At 39.2% G+C, this 23,193-nt stretch overlaps 1 protein-coding gene across 1 annotated transcript in view; it reads left to right on the top strand.

Annotated features, from left to right (window-relative positions):
* Positions 1-23,193, top strand: part of SCAMP1 (secretory carrier membrane protein 1) — a 96,041-nt gene that overhangs the window by 47,585 nt on the left and 25,263 nt on the right. Inside the window, exon 6 of the mRNA XM_004613142.2 lies at positions 5,314-5,473. Within this exon, the coding sequence (XP_004613199.1) occupies positions 5,314-5,473 (160 nt within the window). The remainder of the gene's footprint in view (positions 1-5,313; positions 5,474-23,193) is intronic.

The raw sequence follows: 23,193 nt of genomic DNA on the forward strand, positions 1-23,193 counted from the left end.
AATTTTAAACTCATATTAAGAACTTTTTCTATATCTTAATTTTCAGAGACATCATATTTAGGTACTTCAGAATTATGCTATACGTAACAAAGTATGTAATTAACCATCATTTCCTTCTAAATTTTTTGGGGGGTGGAGGACTGTACCTGGTGCACAGTTACTCCTGGCTCTGCACTCAGGAATCATGCCTATCATTTCTCAGGGAACCATATGGGATGCTGAGGATCCAACCCTGGCAGGCCACATGCAAGGCAAATGCCCTGCCCACTGTGCTGTTGCTCTGGCCCCAGGTGGCATTTCTTTTGAGGAAGGAACTTCTCAATAGTACTGTTAGAATTTAGCAATGATTCTTCTCTTTGTAAAAATTTTATCTAAGCAATATTTGAAGAAATTATGACTCATAGTTTTATGCAAGTGAAGGCTATTAAAATTCTTTTTAACATTTTTGACTCCCTTTTAGTTTTATTTATTTTTGTTTATTGAGGGATTTTTTAAAAGATTTTTTTAGATCACACCCAGCAGTACTTGGGGGATCCTATGCATTGTTGGGATTGTTGGTTGTATGCAAGGTAAATACTACTTCCATCCCTGTATTACCTCCCCTAGCTCATAACTGCTTTTCAAAAGGGACATAATATGTTGTAATATTAAAATAATAATCACTACACAATTTTGTTTTATTAATTAGTTAGCTTATTTTTTGGTTCTTGTAACACACTTAGAAGTGATCAGGTTTACTTCTGACTCTGCTGAGGTCATTCCTGGCAATGTCTGGGGTACCATATGGGGTGCAGGGATGAAAGTGAAATCAACTGATCAACTGAATGCAATGCATAACCTTAACCCCTGGTTCTCTCTGGCCCTATAAGCAGTTTTTTGTTTGTTTGTTTTTGGGTAACATCTGGAAGTGTACCCAAAGCTTATTCCTGGCTGTGCACTCTGGAATTCTTTCTGGTTGTGCTGGTGGTAGGGGGAAGGGCATAGGGGAGGACGGGAACCAAACCTCTGGTAGGCTGCATGCAAGACAAATGTCATACCTGCTGTACTGTTACTCCAACCTTAAGCACATTTTTTAAAAAGTTTTAGGCACTGTTAACTTTTTATTTTCTAGTAGCACTGTATCTCTGTCGTCCTGTTGTTCATCGATTTGCTCGAGTGGGCACCAGTAACGTCTCCATTGTGAGACTTGTTACCATATTTGGCATATCGAATATGTTACATATAGCTTGTGAGGCTCTGCGGTGTGGGTGGGATCCTCTCGGCAGCTTGCTAGTCTTTCTGAGAGGGACAGAGGAATCGAACCCGAGTCGGCCACGTCCAAGGCAAATGTCCTACCTGCTTTGCTATCCTAGTGGTGAATAATTTTATTACTGAAAGAATCTAACATAGGATGTTTGATTTAATAGAATATTAGGACATATATTTTAGGTAAGGTTGCTCACATTGTTTTGACTATAATTACAACATACAGGACACTATAAAGTATCAAGCTATATGTACATAGAGTCCCCACTTTCTTGTTTCTGATTTATTACGAACAATACTCTTAGCCCTATCATTATGTCAGTGGGAGAGATGACTATAGTTAAACTTCTCACCTGTTGACTGCTAAGTGAGAAGGTAATTTGTAGTGTACATTTTTTTTTTTTTTTTTTGCTTTTTGGGTCACACCCAGCGATGCACAGGGGTTACTCCTGGCTCTGCACTCAGGAATCACCACTGGCGGCGCTCAGAGGACCATATGGGATGCTGGGATTTGAACCCGGGTCGGCCGCATGCAAGGCAAATGCCCTCCCCACTGTGCTATTACTCCAGCCCCTTGTAGTGTACATTCTTGATGGAGTTAATAAGATTAGGAAGCCATATTTTATCTCTCTAAATAATATTTTAAGGAACATTTAAATATGCAAAGTTGCTTTGGACTGGAGCGATAGCACAGCGGGTAGGGTGTTTGCCTTGCACGAGGCTGACCTGGGTTCGATTCCTCTGTCCCTCTCGGAGACCCTGGCAAGCTGCCGAGAGTATCCCACCCACATGGCAGAGCCTGGTGAGCTACCCGTGGTGTATTCAATATGCCAAAAACAGTAACAAGTCTCACAATGGAGACATTACTGGTGCCCGCTCGAGAAAATCGATGAACAACGGGATGAGAGTGCTACAGTGCTTTGGAATGACAGAAATGATTCATTAGCATCAGTATATCATTGGTAATACAGTGATATTTTTGCTAGGGGAGGGGTGACTTCCCAGGTGGTGCTCAGAAAGTTCAAGGGTCCTGGCCAGCAACACTTGGCCAGTTCAATGTGAAGAGGGAGAATGTGGTGCTGCTCAGGCCCTGTGCTGCCAGGGGCAACCTAAATACCCCAGCAGCACTTGGTGTCCACTAGGGTCACACCTGGCTGTTCTTGGGACTTCAGAGGCTGTACCAGGTGATGCTCAGATGTGATGTAAGGGACAACGTGGATCAGCTGCATGCCAGACAAGTCCCTTAATCCCCTGACTCTCTCTTCTTCCCTCAGTAAATTTGTAGCTGTTAGCTTCCTTTTGAAATTTTGTCATCAGTATTACTTCTTCTAAAGCCCTAGTGCCAGTAGTATTGCATATTTTTAATATTAAGTGTTGATTCCATGTATTTATATATGCTAACACTCAATATTACAACTAATCAGTACACTATATAATACACATGTGCATGTAATTAGTCATTATTGAGACAGAAATTGTCCTAACATTTAGGTAAAATTTCTTTGACTTAGTAAAAAATATTTTTTAGGGGATGAGTTAGGGTATGAAGAAAAATTCTCTAAGGAATTTGAAATTAAATAGAAATTGAATGGTGAGGATAATTGTAATTGAATGGTTAACTATTTCATTAATGCTGTTTATTTCAAAATAGTTTTTTAAAATTAGAAACATATTACTTTCTCAGGCCTTTAGGAATTATACAGTTGGTTATAGTTTTTGATAGCCCTGTTTGGTTGCCGTTTTTGTTAATTGTATTCGAAATAGAGCTTAAAATTTTAGGTTAAGTGGACAAAAAGGCACACCACTCCCCCCACAACCCCTACCCCCAATACAGTTTCTAGGTCAGATCTGATTTGAAGAATCATTACCTAAGAGAAGATAATATCTAGTAGCAGTTCAGTATGATCTTTAAATTTTATAATAGATATGCTGTTTTCATGAAGTTACTATAATGAAAGGTAGCATTTATTGATTTACTTGGTATCAGGTACGGTGCTAATCACATATATTTTATTATCAAATCCTATAAATGTATTTATATAATATAAATGTGTAAATTTTTATGCATGTATATTATATGTTACCTAGTTTTATAGGTAGAGAATTAAAAAATTCTAATTTGATAACACATTTAGTTTAAGGTTATATAGCTTGACTCCAGAATCTGTATTTTTATGTTAGACTATCTATCAAGTACCAATATGAGGATGTAACCTTTTAACCTAAATGTGATTAAGAATGTGCTTTCAGAACTACATTGATTGAAGCAAAATTTTACTTTATAAAGGGACTGGTATTACTGTCAAATGAATATCAGTGTGTTTTTCTGTAATAGAATTGAATGAAATTTTAAAGCTGGAAGAACTCCTTGAGAAATTGAAGCACACAGGCTGATTAGTTCATTGTATTATCTCTATAACCCAAATGTTTTTACTTCTACTCTGGAGCTCCTCTTAGAGTTTGTGCATTTTTCAAGGTGTAAACAAATCTAGTGGCATCGTTGAATGTGTGCTTAATTCTGTTGCTTTATTTTTAATAATTTAGTTATAAATTTATGCTGAAATTTTAAATTTAGATTCACTAAGTTTTATTATTATTTTTTTGGTTTTGGGGCTGCACCCAGCAATGCTCAAGGGTCACCCCTGGCTCTGCACTCAAGAATTACTCCTTGCAGTGCTTGGGGAACCATATGGGGTGCGAGGGATCAAACCTGGGTAAACTGCATGCAAGGCAATGCCCTTCCTCTCGGATTAACTCTCTGATCCCTCTACTTAATTTTAAATTCAAGTAGAAGTTTGTTGCTGTGATGTAGCTTATTGGTAGAGCATTTGCTTTATTTGTGTGGCCCTGGTTTCATTTTGCCACGGGGAAAAAAATCACATAATTTGTTGATGTATTTTTATGTATGTTGATAAATTTTTATATTTACATATATTTTTATGTTGATATAATTTACCTTGAACATTGCTTTTGCTTTCAAAAAGAGTTTATCTTCTACAGTTACCTTGTGAATACTTTTTTTACAGATCCTCTAAAAAATTCCTAACTGTAGGGTAACTGTGGTTCTTTAACATTATGATGGTGGTTAGAAGTTTTGACCTACTAGGGAAGGTAATTATTAATAACATATGTCAAATGTTTTAAGATCATAATGCCTAAACTAAAAGACCTGCCACAGCAACTAAATTGCATCATAGTTCACTTTTAAATTCTAATGTAAGTTTTAATGTCTACTAATACAACAAATTTTATTTCCAAGACTTTTAAAAAAACGGATGGGACTGGAGCACATACTATCCATGCAGGAGTCCTGGGTTCCGTTCCTGGCACTGCACAGTCCCCAAGAACAACGGGAATAACTCAGAATACCACTGGGTGGTATCTAAAATAAATAAAATGAGTAATTTTTGTAAAAGTGTATTAATAATCTTTTTAGATGGGCTCAGTAGTCACTAGAAATTGCTGCTAAGTCATTGTAGTCCAATAAAATTGATGGCTTCAATAGGTTAGAGTGAGATTGCATGGAGTGCTTGCCTAGTTTTCTCTGGTTGTACTGCGTCTCTGACTCCCTCTGGAGCCACTCTGTGAAAATACATAGTTCTGCATGTGCCATCTTCCCTCCCCAAGTTCTGGTTCTTCTCCAAAGTTTTCCAGAGCTTGAGTTAAGAGGCACTATTTTTCTTCTTGATCCTTGGATCAGGAGACACATCAGATACTTCCTGCTCACAGAAGAAGCCCATAAAGTAGTGCTTTGTGTAGCTTTGTTTTTGTCTAGTTGTTAATACACAGTTGGAAAATTGACATATTTTCATTAGTTTCTTTTTATTATAAACATTAGGAAAGGGCCAAAAGAACTTTTGCCAAACAGTGTACATATTAGGCATCATTTTCCTGTGTAAATGTTTTCAAATTAAATGTATGAGTAACAGGGGTGTTTTGAAAAATACTGAATGGATACATGGGGGTATAGTCCATTCACTCTTAGGAAATATATTTTCAGTTGTAATTTTTATTGCATGAACTTTTGAATGGAATGTAAACTTTTCTATTTTGTTTTTGATTCCACAGTCCACGCTGTGACACTGTTTCTAAATATCTTCGGATGCTTGGCTTGGTTTTGTGTTGATCCTGCAAGAGGGGTTGATTTCGGATTGAGTATCCTGTGGTTCTTGCTTTTTACTCCTTGTTCATTTGTCTGTTGGTACAGACCACTTTATGGAGCTTTCAGGTAAAATATGTGTATTTAAAAATGCGCTCTTCAAAATCTGCGAAGCTAATCATTCATAATGCAAGTTAAATGGAACACTGACATTTTTATCATTTTTTAATTATATAGGAAACCACCAGAAAATGTGTGTATAAAAAATATGCCTCGCTATTTGTTAGGTTTTGTAAGTCATAAAATCCAATTTTTCCCTCTCATTTGTAAAGAAGATCAAACAGCACGATGCAGAGGAAATGAGAACAATCTCTGGTCTTAGTATTTCTTCTTTTTTTTTTTTCTGGTTTTGGGTCATACCCACTGATGCTCAGGAATTACTCCTGGTGGTGCTTACAGGACCATGTGGGTGTTAGGGATTGAACTCAGGTGGCTGTGTGCAAGACAGGCCCCCTACCTGCTGTTCTATAACCCTGGCCCCATCTGGTCTTAATATTTCTACGACATTCTGTTCCAGGGCTAGGCTATTATAGCTTGAGGGAATGTATGTATGCCTTACTGGGTTTGATTGCTGGGTTTGTTAAAAAAAAAAAAAAGAGATTCTATTCTATAAGATGATGATGTCAAAGAAATTTTCTCTTTATCCTTCCCTCTAAAAAGAACCTAAAAAAAGAACCTCTTAAACATACTCAAATAAACTAAGGTAAAGTAAGTACAAGTGATACATTTATGGTGAGTTACTTTCACCTAATAACTGGTAATGACTTCCAGTGTAAGTTCTGTTTCGGTTTTTCACAAGGCAGACAGCATTTAAGAGCTTTTTCGGCTATGGCCAGGGATGACGTTTCCAACAGTTAAAACACTTGCTTTGTATGTGTGAAGCTTTGAGATTGATTTTTGGTACTGAAGGGGAAAAGGGAGGGTTATAGACTAACACTTAACGTGGTGTATTTTAATCAGTGGTTAAGATTGCACATTCTGCAGTTTAAATAATGGTAAAACTCACCTTTCATCACTGCTTTGTGGGGTATTCATAGGTTTTGTGGAAAATTGGGTTCCTTAGTTTAAATCTGGGAATAGCTTGATTAGTAAATTTCTTCATATCAGGATTTCTGCTTTATGGTTTGATCATAAAACTTTTTTTTTTGGAAGGAGGCATCTTATTGAACTGTTTTTTGTTTTTGTTTCATTTTTTAAAGAAATGCTCGGATGTGCTGAATTGATAATTTAGATAATCCTATGTGAATTCATATATGAAGTCATTTTTTAGTAGACTCGGTTATAAATAATAAACCAATTTTTTTAACTCATGAGTAAGTGAACAGCATCACTGGATAATATGATTTGTTTTGCAGATGATATATTAGAAAAAATTGAGGGTACCATTCAGTTTAATTTTTTCAGTGAACAATTTTTTTTTTGCTTAACCAGACTTTATATCATATTTCTCCTTCCTCCAATGGAATTATAAAATACTTAAACAGAGTGGGGAAAATTAGATATAGAGGAGAAGATAAGGGAACTTGGAGAAGTTCAAGTGTTGTTCAGCAGAATATGTTAGAAATAGATTGAAGGGAAGGAAGCAGAAGCTGAAGGACAAAAGAGGAGGAAAGAAACTCTGGAAATACTGGAATATATGTAGGAAATTAAAGTTTAAGGAATGGGTGTAGACCTATAGAGTTATGTGTTAAGGAGAAATAAAAAGAGAAAAGAATCTGGCTAAGAAATGCTAGCCTGGAAGGGGGGCAGCTGGAGCGATAGCACAGCGGGTAGGGCGTTTGCCTTGTACATGGCGGCTGAACCAGGTTTGATTTCCAGCATCCTATATGGTCCCCTGAGCACCGCATTGCCAGGTGTGACAAAAAAAAAAAAAAATGCTAGTCTCAGGAAGGAGAAGTCATGTTGATTATTATCTAAGTCTGACCCAGAAGCCTTTTTTTATTTGGTCTGATTTTTTTTTTCCTACCTACTTCAACACGTTCCCAGTGTGTCATAGTGATGCTGGTAGGTGGGAATGGGGATGTCTTTGTGACTTAAAGTGACTCGAGGACTGGTTTAATCTGTGGCATCACATGGTCTTCTGCGCACAACCAAGTATGGCCCTAGTGGCTCCCAGCACTGCTGTGGTGGCCCCGGTGAACTGCAGAGCCCCCGAGCTGCTGTGTCCTCAGGCTCCTTATTGCAGTATCTCACCTGCTCAGCCAAGAATTACGGGAGGTGGCCCTGCTCCCAAACACTGCTTAGGAGGCCCTCTCTGAAACAGTAAGACATGGAAGTGACCAGACGGGGCCAGGGATAGAGCTCAAAGGGTGGGGGTGTATGTTTTACATGTGGGAACCAGGGTTTTCGTTCCTCCCCTTGCGTGGTTTCCCCCAGCACTGCAGATGGTCCAAAAACTGAAATAAAAGTGACCTGACAAAAAAATCAGTTACCACACAGAGGACTAGGGAAAGATGTGGTGAAAGGAGCTGGAGGGCAGAGATTGAGACAGAGCAGAGCAAATCATAAGCAAATCATATATTTTTGACCATGGAAGTCTGAAACATGTATGCATGCTAAAAAGAAAAGTCACCCAAATTAAAGACTTTGAATTTTATACATTCTTTTTTTTTTTGCTTTTTGGGTCACACCCAGCGATGCTCAGGGGTTACTCCTGGCTTTGCACTCAGGAATTACTCCTGGCAGTGCTTGGTGGACCATATGGGATGCTGGGGATCGAACCCGGGTCGACTGTGTGCAAGACAAACGCCCTACTCGCTGTGCTATCGCTCCGGCCCCCCATTCTATTATTTTTGTAGCCAAAATTAACTACTAAAAACCATCTTCCTGCCTTTTATTACTTGAAATTACTTTTTTTTTGTTTTTGGCCATTTGAAATGAAAATGCCTTGTGGAATATTTTTATATCTGACTTTTAAAAATTTATTTATTTTTTAGTTTTTGGGCCACCCAGCAATGGTCAGGGGCTACTCCTGGCTCAGCACTGAAAATTACTCCTAATGGTGCTCAGGGAGCCATACGGGATGCTGGGAGTGAGCCAAGGCGAGCACCTTACCCGATCTGGGCCTTAATATTTCTGACATTATTAATCCTTGGTCTAAGTGTTAAGCTGCATCCTAGCCCTTTTGAATATATCACAAATATGTTAATTATCTGGGTTTTACTATTTGGAGGAGAACTGAAAGAATTCTTTTATGGGAAAAGTTTGTGTTAAAGTATTTTAAATCATTAATATACTTTCTCATTATATAAGTTTGGCATTCCTGAATCGAGATTGCTGGTATTTCTGCGTCTGCTAAATCTCTTCTGAAGTACCTAGTAGAGTTTATTAAACATTTAATGATGACAAATTTCTCCCTTAAATGATTTGAAAATCTCAAACTAGATACATTGGATATGATTATATTAAATACAGAATTTTACTGATCCGCATTAATGGAATATTTGAGATCAGTTTTGACAGGAATTACGCCCTTGAGAAAGAACAGAGGATAAATTGCACGTGCTTCTGTTCCAGGACTGACTAATAATTGAAGCACAGGCATCCGAACATAGTACTCACTTGTTTATTGAAAGCATTTATTAACCAGACCTTGGAGTTAAGTTAAAGTACTTTTAAAATGTTCTTCAAAGTCTTGTGGGTTTTTTTTTTTTTTTTTTTTTTGGTTTTTGGGTCACACCTGGTGATGCACAGGGATTACTCCTGGCTCTGCACTCAGGAATTACCCCTGGCGGTGCTCAGGGGACCATATGGGATGCTGGGATTAGAACCCGGGTTGGCCGCATGCAAGGCAAACGCCCTACCCGCTGTGCTATATCGCTGGAGCCATAGCTCCAGCCCCTTGTTTATTTTTTGAGGGGGGGCATAGCCGGGGGCCGTAGCCAGGGCGTACTCCTGACTCTGCCCTCGGGTCATCCCTGGTGGTGCTGGGGAGACCCCATGTGGGGTGCAAGGCAAACACCTTCTTTGCTATACCATCTCTTTGACCCCCATTGTAAAAGTTTTATTCTTTTCTAATAATGCTTTTGCCATAAAACTATTTTAGTATCTAATGGGAATTTTTATTTCTCTAGGTTTTCTGAGTAGTGAAGAAAAGAATAGTGAGCACTAAGGGAAATTTGTTAAAGATACAGTCTTATCTCTTGTTTTCTGAGATGCCACAGCTTCTGTTGTAGTCTCTCCTACTCCACTGTCCTTTGGGCAGGCAATATGGATTTTCAGTTCATTGTCCTACGGCGTGGAACAACCTATGGATTGTCACTTTACATCTCTGTGATTCTCTTGTGCTCCAGCTTCACGGTTCATAGATTCCTGGCTGTGTAGCAGCTTTTGTGTGCATTTAGTGGATTCCTTGTCCCTGTCCCAAATTCATCCTCCTTCTTTGGATTGTTTTGGAGGGATATATTTGACATTAGCTGCTTTGTCATATGCAGAAACCAAAAAATTAATTTGTCATTATGACAAACCCATTGTTTGATGCATTATTTTCTTATAATGGAAGAAGAGCTTTGTTTCTCCCAATACAATATACAAAATAGTACTTTCCCCCATCTTTTAATGATGTACTTTATACATGCAAACAACCTAAAGTCATAAGGCAGTCTAATGATATCTGTAAACCAGTAGCTCAATTTAAGAAGTGAAACGTTGGGGCTGGAGCAATAGCATAGTGAGTAGAGCGTTTGCCTTGCATGAGGCTGACTGGGTTTGATTCCCAGCATCCCATATGGTCTCTGGAGCACTGCCAGGAGTAATTCCTGAGTGTATGAGCCAGGAGCAACCCCTGTGCATCACTGGGTGTGACCCCCCCCCAAAAAAAAAAGTAGAACATTAATACTGCTTAATCTGATTCCCTTCTCACGTAACCATTTGTTGAAGTTATTTTTACTTATTCCCTACTCATATATAAATTTATTTCAGGCATGTTGGCATGTTTGTGTGTGTTCCAGGACTCTTTTTAACCTTATGTAAACAACTTGTTTTTTGTTTTTTGTTTTTTTTGCTTTTTGGGGCACTTACTCTTGGCTTTGCACTCAGGAATTACTCCTGACAGTGCTTGGGGGACCATATGGGATGCCGGAGATCGAACCTGGGTCGACTGTGTGCAAGGCAAACGCCCTACCGGCTGTACTATTGCTCCAGCCCCTGAGATTACATTTTTAATTTTTATTTATTTATTTATTTTTTGCTTTTTGGGTCACACCCGGCAATGCACAGGGGTTACTCCTGGCTCATGCACTCAGAAATAACTCCTGGCGGTGCTCAGAGGACCATATGGGATGCTGGGAATCGATCCTGGGTCTGCCTCGTGAAAGGCAAACGCCCTACCTGCTGTGCTATGGCTCCAGCCCCTGAGATTACATTTTTAAATAGTGCAAATTTCTATCATTGATACATTTTTGCCTAGTATAGACAGGATTTAAATCCCCCTGCAAGTTTTTGTGAAAAGCGAAAACAGCTCTGCCGCACTTCTCTGGAACTAGTAGTTTTTGTGTTCTGCTGTTGGCATAAATCTCCATATTTTAAAATAATAGCTATACTCCATTTCTTTCAATAATTTTATTAAAATATGTTGCATGACAAAATTTACCCAATCAGTAGCAACTCGAAATATTCAAAGGGATAACATTGAGTTACCATTTCTTGGGAATTGCCTTTTTTGTCTTTGTTTTTGGGGTGTTTCAGACTACATTCTGTGGTTCTCAGAGCTCATTCATAGCTCTGCACTCAGGGATCACATGTGGTGATGCTTTAGGGGATTGTATGTGGCACCAGGAATCAAATTACGATCAGCTGCTTGCAAGTCGAGCTCCATACCCTCTACTGTATCTCTTTGGCCACTTTGTTTCATTTTTTTACTGAGCCCCATCTGGTGGTTCTTGAGGGCTTGCCCCCTGGTGGTGCTCAGGGGCATGGAGTACCAGGCCAGGAGTTAAAACTGGGCCTCTCCCAAACAGAGCAAGTGCTCCAGCCCTTGTTGCTATCTCCTGACTCAAAATTCAGTGATTTTTAAGTAAATTTATAGAATTGTGAAAATCTTAGCTTAACCAGTTTTTAAGTTTTCCATTTTATGAATTGGTCTCTTCATTTTATACATGTGCAGGTAGGCACACACACTCCTAATTCTTACCAGACTTAATGCATGACTGTAAGTCTCTGACCAGATATTCCAATGACTTGTTTCATTTCCCCCCTCTCTGTGTTGGCATTCCTCTTAGCACTCCTTGTCCACTTGGACTAGTTGGTTTCTATATTGTCTGACATTTTCCTTTCTTTCTCTTTTGTGTTAGGTTCCTGTTGGTAACTGAGAAAAGGATAAAAAGTTGGTTTTTGAGTTAAGACTTCTAGAAATGCTCATTTTGTAGCGCACATTTAACTTATAGTTTGGATATTGGTAGCCTTTAGAAATGCAAAAGCTTCATTCTTTTGAATTTTAGCATCCTGTATTACAGTTGAGAAATGTAGGGGCTGGAGCTATAGTACAGCAGGTAAGGCGTTTGCCTTACACACGTCCAGTCTGGGTTTGATCTGGCCTCCATGTGGTCCCCCAAGCACTGCCAGGAGTAATTCCTGAGTTCAGAGCCAGGAGTAACCCCTGAGCATTGCTGAGTGTGACCCAACCCTTCTCCTCCACACTCTGGGATGCTGGGAATCAAACCCGGGTCAGCCATGTGCAAGGCAAACGCCCTACCCGCTGTGCTATTGCTCCAGCCCCCTATTTCTATGTTTTTGTGTGTATGTGACTCATTTTTTTCTTAGAACATTTAAAGATTTTTTTTTAACCTTGATATTCTAAATATTGGGCTGGAGCGATAGCACAGCAGGTAGTGCGTTTACCATACACACAGCCAACCCAGGTTCAATCCTTCTGCGCCTCTCGGAGAGCCCGGCAAGCTACTGCAAGTATCTTGCCCGCACGGCAGAGCCTGGCAAGCTATCTGTGGTGTATTCGATATGCCAAAAACAGTAACAACAAGTGTCACATGGAGACGTTACTGGTGCCTGCTTGAGCAAATCGATCAGCAAGGGGATGACAGTGACAGTGACAGTTTCTCCTTTGAACCCTTCATCTGAGGACTTAGGTCTTAAAATTCTGTGAAATTTTATTATAATATTTCTTTGGTTATTATTCACTTTTGTGCATTCTTTTTGATAAAACTTTGTTAATTATACTTTGGGAGTCAGAAAATCTAATGTATTTTCTTTTCTGTTATTTCCATTCATTTTTATTTCTCTAAGAAATTTCCTAAATTTATTTTCCAATGAGAGAATAGCATTACTCTTTCCAATAGTAACACCAAAAACTAAAGGCAATAGAGTAGTGGTTTAAAGCAAAATTTCTACCCCAGAATATTATACTCAGACTGTCAGATAAAATAAATAGCAAAAAGTTTTTTTTCTTTTGGGGTCACACCTGGTGATGCTCAAGGGTTACACCTGGCTCGTGCACTCAGGAATCACTCTTGGCAGTGCTTGGAGGACCGTATGGGATGCTGGGAATCGAACCCGGGTTGGCCGTGTTCAAGGCAAACACCCTACCTGCTGTGCTATCGCTCCAGCCCCAGATAGAAAAATTTTTAAATGGATACCTTGCCTGTATATCTCAGAACTGTATTAGAGTAGAAGATGTACTTTGTCAAAATAAAACTGTAAATAAACAAGAAAACATGGATACAGCAAACAGCTTAAACACCAGAAAGAAATTAATTTTATTCATAGGGGAGAACTTGGTCTTGACATGATAAGTAGGTGGTCATCCCTGACCTCTGTCAGTTAAAAGTTGAGCAGATTAAGGACTTGAAAGATAACAGACATGTTAAGATACTTACCTTGCATGCAACTGACCCCTGTATGGCCCCAGTGCCACATATATCCAACACTACCCCCGTTCCCCAGAAATGTTATGAGTGACCCCTAAACACGAAGCTTGAAGTAAACTGTGAGCACTGCTGTGTGTGATCCCCAAACCAAAAAAATTAAAATAAAAATAAAGTTGTACCATTCAGAAAATATTAGAAGAACCTTTAGGAAGATAAAATAGTTTATTAATGAATTTGAATGTGTTAACAGATCTGTACCAATTGAGAAATTTTTGATCAATTATGATATAAATACATATAAAATGATATCAAAATACTAACTAGGAAAATCTAAAATGATTGTGTAGACTAGGAAAGCTAATTATAGTGTACTTTACTCTCAGCTGAATAGCATTTACATAGAAATAAAAGTACTGTTAAATTATATTTGGAAGATGGGGAAACAGTGACTTTAGGGGTGATGTAGTGTGGGAAAGATTTCTTTTAATTTTATTTTTTGGATTTTGGGCCACACCCAGGATGCTTAGATGTTACTCCTGGCTGGACTCAGGAATCACTTCTGGTGGTGCTCAAAGGACCATGAGATGCCAGGGATAAAATGGGGTCAGCCACATGCAAGACAAGCGCCCTATCTGTGGTATAATTCTCTCCACGCCCTGTTGTGGGCAAGATTTTAAAAGAATGCTTATTCTTATTTCTAGAACAGTAAATTATGAATAGTCACACAAAAAATTAACAAGTGGCAAGGATACGGAGATGAGCAACAATCAGTTAGAGTTAAAAAGAGTTATGTCTGGGGGAATGTTGATGGCAGAAGCATAGAACTGTTTGACTCGTCAAACTGTGAGTAGCATGAAATCCTGTTTAAGAACTATGCAGTGAATTGGGAGTTCTTTGAGTGTGAGCAGGCTCTTTGCCTGTCCTCCATAAAGCGGGATGCTCCAGTAGGACCAGCGCCACAGTGCTCTGTCACCATAGGTTTCTCCTCTCCGGATTGCTCGTGCTTTTCAGAAATAAATGCTTCGGAGTCAGGTTTTCTACCTTCTCCAAGGGGATCAATCTGTCTTCTGCTGTTCTTGGAGATAAAAATCAGGAGATCGGGTCATCATTTTACCACTAAGCATTTATTATGACTCACTTATTTGCCCATTTTTCATTGTGAGTGTGCTTAGCTGCTTCTGGTGCCCTTTGGTTCACTTCTCTAGGGAGGAAGTAAGTGTTCTGTCCCCTGCCTTTCCCTGTTGGGCTGGAGACAAGAATGTGGGGTCAGGTTGCCTCATGTATGAACTTTTGTCAGTCTCTTTTTTTGTTTTGCTTTCTACCCCCGTCTGCATGTTGCTTTGCAGGTGACTTATGTTCTAATTTTTAAGCTTTTTGGTTGAAACAGTTTCATAGTGTGAGCAGCATTTATAAAGCTACTGGGGTATTTTTAAAATTGATGTGTAATTGACATGTAGCATTATTTTCAGGTGTATAGCATCATTTGATGCATATAGATTTCAAAATGATCACAGTCTTAACATTTATCACTGTATATTGCTAAAAATTTTTAAACAATTCTTGTAAGTTCTCAGCTGCTTTCAAATATGCTCTGTACTACCAGTAACTCATAGCCACCATGATATGCACTATACTCCCATGGTTTGTTTGTAATAATGATAATTTCTACCTTTCACACACTTCATGCATTTGCTTCCTCCCCTAGCACCATCTCTAGCAGCCATCAGTCTGTATATATTACATTAATTTTTTAAAAAAGATTTCAGTTATAGGGGCTAGAGAGATTTAGTTATCGCGCACTTGCGTCCCACGCAGCAGACCTGGGTTTGATTCCCAGTACCCTATATGGTCCCCAGAGCACTGCCAGGAATGATTCCTGAGTGCAGAGCAAGGAGTAAATTCTAAGCTGAGTGTATCCCCCAAACAAAACCAAAACAAAACAAATTCTTATGGAATGGTGAGCCACGGGGCTCCACTGCAGAGCTATATTCCAGGTCTAAATACCTCCTTTAGCCATTTTTTTTGTGAGATTTATGTACTGATAAGAAATTCCCTCTGTTTTTAGTATCATTTAGTGTTGATTAATGTTCTTGAATCTGTTGTTCGGAGTCTCATAACTTTTGGAAAATTCTGTCATTGTATCTTTATAAATATTTCCCACTTCCTTTTCTTTCTCGAATTTCTTCTCTTTCTGAAATCCATCAGTGTCAGATTGGTATAGCACAGCAGCTCTTGAATACTTTTTTTTTTCTCTCTCTGCTTTCAAAAATCCTTACATTCTAGTTTGTGTAATTTCTGTCTTCCAAGTTCAGATCAGCTGTATTTAGAATATTGATGTGCCCTTTCAGTAAGGTAGGATTCATTTCTGTTAATATATTTTTCTTCCTGATGTCTTTTCCATTTAGATTTTTCCTGTTACCTTTTAAACAGATTCATTTTCGTCATTTGTGTTTTGAGTGGAGTTTTAACTGTATTTGTCATAGTTATATCAAAACTTGATTCTTTTGGTTAATCTCCTCAGTGAGATCAGTTGAGAGACTGTGGCCAGGACTAAACACATAAGCCTCCTGCATGCAAACCCATGTGCTCAGCCCACTGGCTCTGTTCAAGGATCACTCCGAGTGGGGCTTAGCAGTACCGGAGATTGGTTTGGGGCCAGCTATAGACAAGACAGGTGCCCTAACCAGCCCCTGTACTCTTTTTGTTGGAAACTGAGCACCTGTGGAAAACTATTAATAGAGAATGAAAGAAATTGGATTTCTGAGTGGAAATGATCATCCCTTTTCTACTGCTGGGTATTTAGGTAGGGGTGGGAGGGGGAGTAGAAAGTGTGGCGACAGAGGAGTTGAGATGATTCAGTCAAGAATTGATCTTGTTGCTATGGTTACGCTTACTACCCTACAGACTTAAATTCCATTGACGCTACCTTATGTTTATAATGACTGTTTTTCCAGAGGCTTTTTTTTTTTTTTGCTTTTTGGGTCACACCCAGCGATGCTCAGGGGTTACTCCTGGCTTTGCACTCAGGGGTTACTCCTGGCTTTGCACTCAGGAATTACTCCTGGCGATGCTTGGGGGACCATATGGGATGCCGGGGATCGAACCTGGGTCGGCCGCGTGCAAGGCAAACGCCCTACCCACTGTGCTATCACTCCAGCCCCCAGAGGCATTTTTGTACTCTGCTCCATAGAGCATTTTCTTATGCCTGTTTTTTGTTTGTTGGGTTTTTTTTTTCTTCAGAAAGGAACTTTATAATATGTTTTTTTGATTTTTTGGGTCACACACAGCAATGCTCAAGGGTTTCTCCTGGCTCATGCACTCAGGAATTACTCCTGGCAGTGCTTGGGATACTATATGGGATGCTGGGAAACGAACCAGGGTTGGCCATGTGCAAGGCAAACACCCTACCTGCTGTGCTATCGCTCCAGCCCCAGGAACTCTATACTTTATATCTTTCCGTGGGAGGTATCTTTCTTGCTATTTCTTTCTTTCTAGCCTAATGGTTGGAGGGAAAGGATGATTTTTTTGTGTGTGTGCAGTGGGGGTGTGAGGCACACACCAGGCTGTGCTCAGGGGTTACTCCTGGCTCTGCACTAAGGACTCACTCTTGGGGATACTTGAAGGGCCGTCTGGGATGCTGGGGATTGAACAGAGGTTGGCTGCTTGCAAGGGAGGCATTTACCCCCTCTGTATTCTCTCTTCAACCACAAAAGGAAGATTCCTTTTTTGTTTTGGTTCAGCTTCAGTTTTAGATAGGCTGTTCCTGTGGGCTGTGGGCTAGTTCATCTTTCTCAATAATCCTCTCCGACTCCTGTAAGGTTTCTCTGATAGTTGGGATTGTCTGGACCCAAGCGTGTTTCTGTTTCTCCTGCTCTAGGGGTTTTATTCACGTTCTTTCCCCAGTTGTTCTGGTTCTTCTCTTACATCCTTAGAAAGATGCTTCTTATCAGTTTTCCTCCTTCACTTGAGTCTTTTGAGAGTTAAAAGTTTGTTTTTATATTATAGTAGTGCTCCCAAATAAAAAAATAATCACCTAATCATAACAAATAGAAATGTTCTGCCTTTAGACAACAGGGAAAACCTGTTAAAAAAAAAGTTGTTTTTAGTTTATTGTACAATTGCTCATTTGTTTTGGGGCCATACCTGGAGAGAAAGCATGAGATGTACTTTTCTGATGAAACATTTCAGAAGCGTCTAAACTAAAGCTATATTTTCTGTTGAGGGAAGTTTCTTAGCCACTTATTTGTAGAGAAATATGTTCCTTACTTTCTGTTTTATAAGAACATAGCCTTGGGTGACATGCTAAAGTATTTTGTGTGTGATCTAAGATCTAACCAATGCTTTTAATTCTTTCATGACTCTGGGGGCTGATGAGAGAGTCTAGAAGTTATGGTGCATGCTTTGCATGTGGCTAGTGTGAGTCTATCCCTAGCACCACAATGTTCCCCAAGCACCCCTGGATGTGGCCCTGCAGACTCAGGCCATCAGCACTGCAGGGCGGAGCAGCGCCACATCTTCTCATTGAACTACCGCCCAGTTGACTGAGTATCACCAGAATTATTTGTGAATTCCCTATACTAGGGAATGACTCCAAGAACCGCAATGCATTCTCTGCATGTAGAAGCTCTGGTTTGATCCCTGCCTCTGCACAGCCCCCTGAGCACTGCCAGAAGAGGCCCCTGAGCACTAATGGGTTGTGCTCCTCCCCAGAAATTAGTTTTGATGTTTAAAGGTAATTTAAAAGTGGCTGGCTACTGACTGACATTAGCTGTTTGCTTTCTGAAGTGAATAATTGTAAGATTTTAGTTGTCACTCATGAAATCTTTGACTAATCAGGAAAATCTGACTGAAAGTTTTCAGTGAGTTTTTGTCATTTTCTTCATCTTCTTTTGACTTAATGACATGGTTCAGTAGTATTAATGTTTCTTGTTTGGCTGTACAAAGTTAATGTACCGTCAGCACTTCCCACTGAAGCCCCAGTGTTGCTTCTTATCCACCCCTACTCCCAGCCTTCCATCACAGCCCCGATGTTGCTTCTTGTCCACCTCTGCTTTCCCCAGCCGCACTTGAGCTCCCCTCCTATTTGGTATCTCAGTATTTTGTCAGATTCCAAGAGTTTGTTTCTGTTAATATTGTTCATTCCATTCCTTTGCTTTCTTTATATGCCACATATGAGTGAGATAAACTTAGCATTTATCCTTGTAGTCCTTATTTTCTTAATAGCTAGAAAGTATTATTTGTCTATTTTAGCGTGCTGCTGAGTTGTCAAAGGAATAAAGTGTAGGGGGCTGGAGAGAGAGTACAGTAGATAAAGCACTTACTTGCCTTGTACGTGGCAGCTGACCTAAATTTGGTTCCTGGAACCCCGAGCTTGTCAGAAGTGGTCCCTGAGCTTGAAGCCAGGAGTAAGTCCTGAGCAGTAGTGGGTGTGCCCCCTACCAAAATAAAAATTTAATTAAAGTTTTAATTAAATAAAACAATTTTTAAAGGGATTCATTTTTGTTTCTTTTGTTTCTGCTTTTGGGCTATACCTGAAGTGCTTATAGATCACTCCTCATGTCACTTAGGGGTCCATGCAGTGTTGGGAATCAAACTTGAGCCCCATGTATGCAAAACGTGCTCAGCCAATTGAGCTAGCTCTCTGGCTATTTCTCATACTTTGAAAAATTTGAAAAATTCCAAATTGCTACGAAGGAAATTATAATTTAATCTCCTTTATATAATTTCTGATAACTTCTAAACACTGCCTTGAGAATTTATAATTTAGATAGTCTCATATTTATAGATAATTTTATATCTTTCCGAGATATAAAATGATGGTGTTAAAAGTAACAACCTTGAGTAATTCAGTCATATTCACATTAACTATAGAGTTAGCATTTCTGTTACTGGCTGAGTAGTTGGGTCACTTTGCTCAATCTGTTTATCAGTAAAGTTGAGTCATCATTTGGTAATTAGGACTAAATGGGTAGTCCTGTGTGGGCCATCCTGTAGGGTTCATAATATTTGACATAGGTTAGATACTGCAAAGTACAGAGTCATGTAAATAAAGTCTAAGCGAGGAACCACATTGTGCGCTAGGTTAAAAATTTCATTACATGTGAGCTCAATATTATGCCCCTTTGCTTTTGGCAACCATGGCTGGGGAGAATACAAAGTCCAGGGTCTCTCACCTTCCAGTCCTTTCTCATTCAGACTAGAAATTCTTAAATTTAACATCAGACTCCATTATCTGAAATCCAGAATATTTAAGCTCTCAGGAAATTACATACATGCAGAGTTTGTGCAGTCTTTTGGTGCTACAGTTTAAAATGTCTCTGGAACTCCTCCTCTGGAGGAAAAATTGATTTTATTTATTTATTTATTTATTTTGCTTTTTGGGTCACACCCAGCGATGCACAGGGATTACTCCTGGCTCTGCACTCAGGAATTACCCTTGGCGGTGCTCAGGGGACCATATGGGGGTGATGGGAATCAAACCTGGGTCGGCCTCGTGCAAGGCCAACGCCCTACCCACTGTTCTATTGCTCCAACCCCGGAAAAATTGATTTTAGTACATTTTTAGAGGGTCCCTAAGGGCTGGTTTAGATAGTGTTGCATCCCCCAATACATGGGACAAGGAAAATAGCTCTACCTCACAAGTTCCTGTTCATCCCAACATGTGTTTATAATCAAGAATTTCATATATTATTTTGATAGTAGGAATGATAAAGTTGCCAATCATGTCCTAGAAAATTTTAAAGTCTACTTAAACCAAATACTTCAATAGACATACTGTTAACAAAGTTGTTCTAGTGTAGTATATACTAGTGTCATAGCAGTAACAGCTAGTAATCATAGATTACTTATGTTGTGCCTCTCTGTCCTCTGCAGGGCTCTTTTCATGAATTATTTCAACCATTCAGAGTAAGATTCCAGAGCAGTGGATGTAGCTTAGTAATAGAGCCCTTGTTCTACAAGTGTTAAGGCCGGGGTTTGCTTCCCATTGTCAGTAAGTAGATAGTGGATTCCCTCAAGAGAACTAGCAGAAACAAATCTGTGGGCTCACACAATATTGTATTCCTAAAACAAACAGTGCACACCACTGTTCTCAGGAGAGTAACTAAGGGTTGGAGAATTAACTCAGTGAACTGCTAGCATATTATTATCATCATAAAGATTTTGCTTGAAGCTACATAGTTTTCTGTATTCAAACCCAAACCTGTGTCTAAAGCCACATGATTTATGTAACTGTGCTGAGTTACCAAAGGTAAAACATTTACTGATTTTGTTAAATTGTACCCCTTTATCATGGTTAAGTGTAAAATTTCTACTAGCTGTTTTAAAATAATGAAATACTTGTCTTCCTGGCATCCCCAAGCTGTAATTGTAATTTTTGTCTTGGCTATTGGTATGTAATATGAAATAAACTATAAGATTCTATACAAATTCTATACAACTACTTTCTTTTATGATAACATAGGGAATAATTTTTGTATTGAATGTATGTTATAATAAGTTGACTGTTGTATTTGAAAGCCTTAAACTAAAAACTTTTATCCTATTGGAAATTCAGTTTTCCAGTCTCAATTTTCCATGTCTGGAAAAACCAGGATGGCTAGTAGTAGAAAACTTCATTCATTCATTCATTCATTCTGATGAGGGAACAGATGATTTTAATGGATTATGAGCAAATACAATATCTTAAAAGTGTCATTGCAAACCTAGGTTATAATTTAAAATCATGCTGCTTAATATTAAGAATAAGTTTGCTTGTATACACTTATATTGTTTAATATGGCTTTTAATTGCTTAATATGGCTATGTGTAAACCGGATTACTTAAATTCTGTCTTCCAATCTCTTCCTATATATTTCCAGTATTCTCTCTTTCCCCTTTGGTTCTGGATGTCTGTAGAAGTGCTATATCCCCAGTAATGTTTTTTTCTCTCCTGGACCTTTTCTAATTATAGCTCAGGTATGGCCCTTTGGCCTGGGATGCCAGTTTTAGAACTGCTTTAAACTGAACTGCTTTAAACTGAGTGTATATAGCTGACTTTCTCTAGTATTCATATGATGATTGTATTGCTTAAATTTGTATTTTTTTAAATAGTTTTCCACTACTTGATATAGAGGAAGTTATTTCTACTTAATATATTTTTAGCAGTGTGACTGACTAGCTCATATTTTTGGACATATTTCCTAGTTCATTTTAGATATTGGCAGGGTATGCTACCCCTTATTGTACAACTATTTTCATAGGAGAGCCAAACTACTTAGTTTTGATACAAAGAATATTATCTTCAGTGACTGCCTATGTAGTTGAAAAACAAGACTACCTTTTAAAAACATTGATTTTGGGGGGCTAGAGCAATAGCACAGCAGGTAGGGCATTGGCCTTTCATGAGGCCAACTCGGGTTCAATTCCCAGCATCCCATATGGTCCCCTGAGCACCTCCAGGGGTAATACCAGAGTGCAGAGCCAGGAGTGACCCCTGTGCATTGCCGGGTGTGACCCAAAAAGCAAAATAAATAAATAAAAAAATAAAAATAGAAAGTGATTTTTTTGCTAATTTTGTACTTGTAATGGTTTGGACAGATTAGCTACAGGAAGATTTATGTGCTGTTTGAGAGGTAAGAGTCCAGGAAGTTAAGTAGTTGCTGGTGCATAGAGTTTATATCTCAAGAGAACTTGTAAGTGCTTTAAAATAATTTATATTGCCATGTAAGTATACAGTAAAATGAATTTTGCTGTTTCCTTGTCCAGAAAAAGAAATATAGTTTAATCAAATAGGTAAAGCAGTTCTGTTGTGAAAGCTTTTAGAAGTAGGCTTTAAAGATTTTTGATTAGTATGCAAACTGCATTTGTATGTATATCTATACCTCTAAAAGTGTAAGGTGAACCAATTTTAACATTTTTCCATTTGCATTTGAAAATATCTTCTCAGTAGGTTATGTAATTTTGAACACACTGTGCCTATACTGTAATAGATTTTTTAGCTAGAGGCTGTTATTAAGCAATTTTAACTTTTAAATTATATCTGTGAATTTGGAACTTAAGTAGAATGATTCCTGTATTAATTTAACTAGCTTTTGTGAAGGCTTAAGGCATTCTATGTAAGAAATTGTTATTCAGAGTCTCCCTTATTCCCTCCCTTCCTCCCCCATATGTATGTGTGTGTCTCTGTGTGTGTGCATACACACATATATATATTACACATATAAATACATATATGCATATACCCACATGTATATATCATCATCATCATCATCATTCTGTTGATCGTCGATTTTCTCGAGTGATCTCTGTAATGTCTCCATTCATCCTAGCCCTAAGATTTTAGAAGCCTCTTTTTACTCGTCCTTCCCAATGGTGCCATATTGGAGGCTCTTTCAGGGTCAGGGGAATGAGACCTATCGTTACTGGTTTTGGCATATGAATACACCATGGGGAGCTTGCCAGTCTCTCCCATACGGGCAGTAAACTCTCGGTAGCTTGCCAGGTTCTCTGAGAGGGAAAACTAGGCTGTAAGCTTCCGTGAGCTTGGTTTTATAGTCTCTGGATATTGGTTGTTGATGGGATTACACAGCGCCAGGGGCAGTTTGTGGGTGTGACTGCCTAGCTACTGGAAAATGGGGGATCTGGGTGGAGGAGGCGCACTCCCTATCTGAGCAGGCTTGGAGATCTCAGCCCCGGGTTGCGCAGACCTGGGTTCCTCTGCCACTTCCTTAATGCATGAGGCCCATCCGAACTTGTGGAGAGGGGCCTTGAGCATGGCTGTGGCTGGGTTCCAGAAGTCTTCAGCTGCCAGGGTTCTGCTCAGGGCGGGGAGGGAAACTCAACCCAGTCCCTTTGAGGGGCACTGGTGAAGACAGCCAGGCGCGGGGGCAAGAGACTCTGCGTTGCTCTCTTCCAGGAGCTTGGTTTTATAGTAGTCTCTGGATGTTGGCTGTTGATGGGACTACTCAGTGCTGGGGGCACTTTCTGGAT

The sequence above is a fragment of the Sorex araneus genome, chromosome 1 (assembly GCF_027595985.1).
Source record: "Sorex araneus isolate mSorAra2 chromosome 1, mSorAra2.pri, whole genome shotgun sequence".
In the NCBI taxonomy this organism is placed as follows: domain Eukaryota; kingdom Metazoa; phylum Chordata; class Mammalia; order Eulipotyphla; family Soricidae; genus Sorex; species Sorex araneus.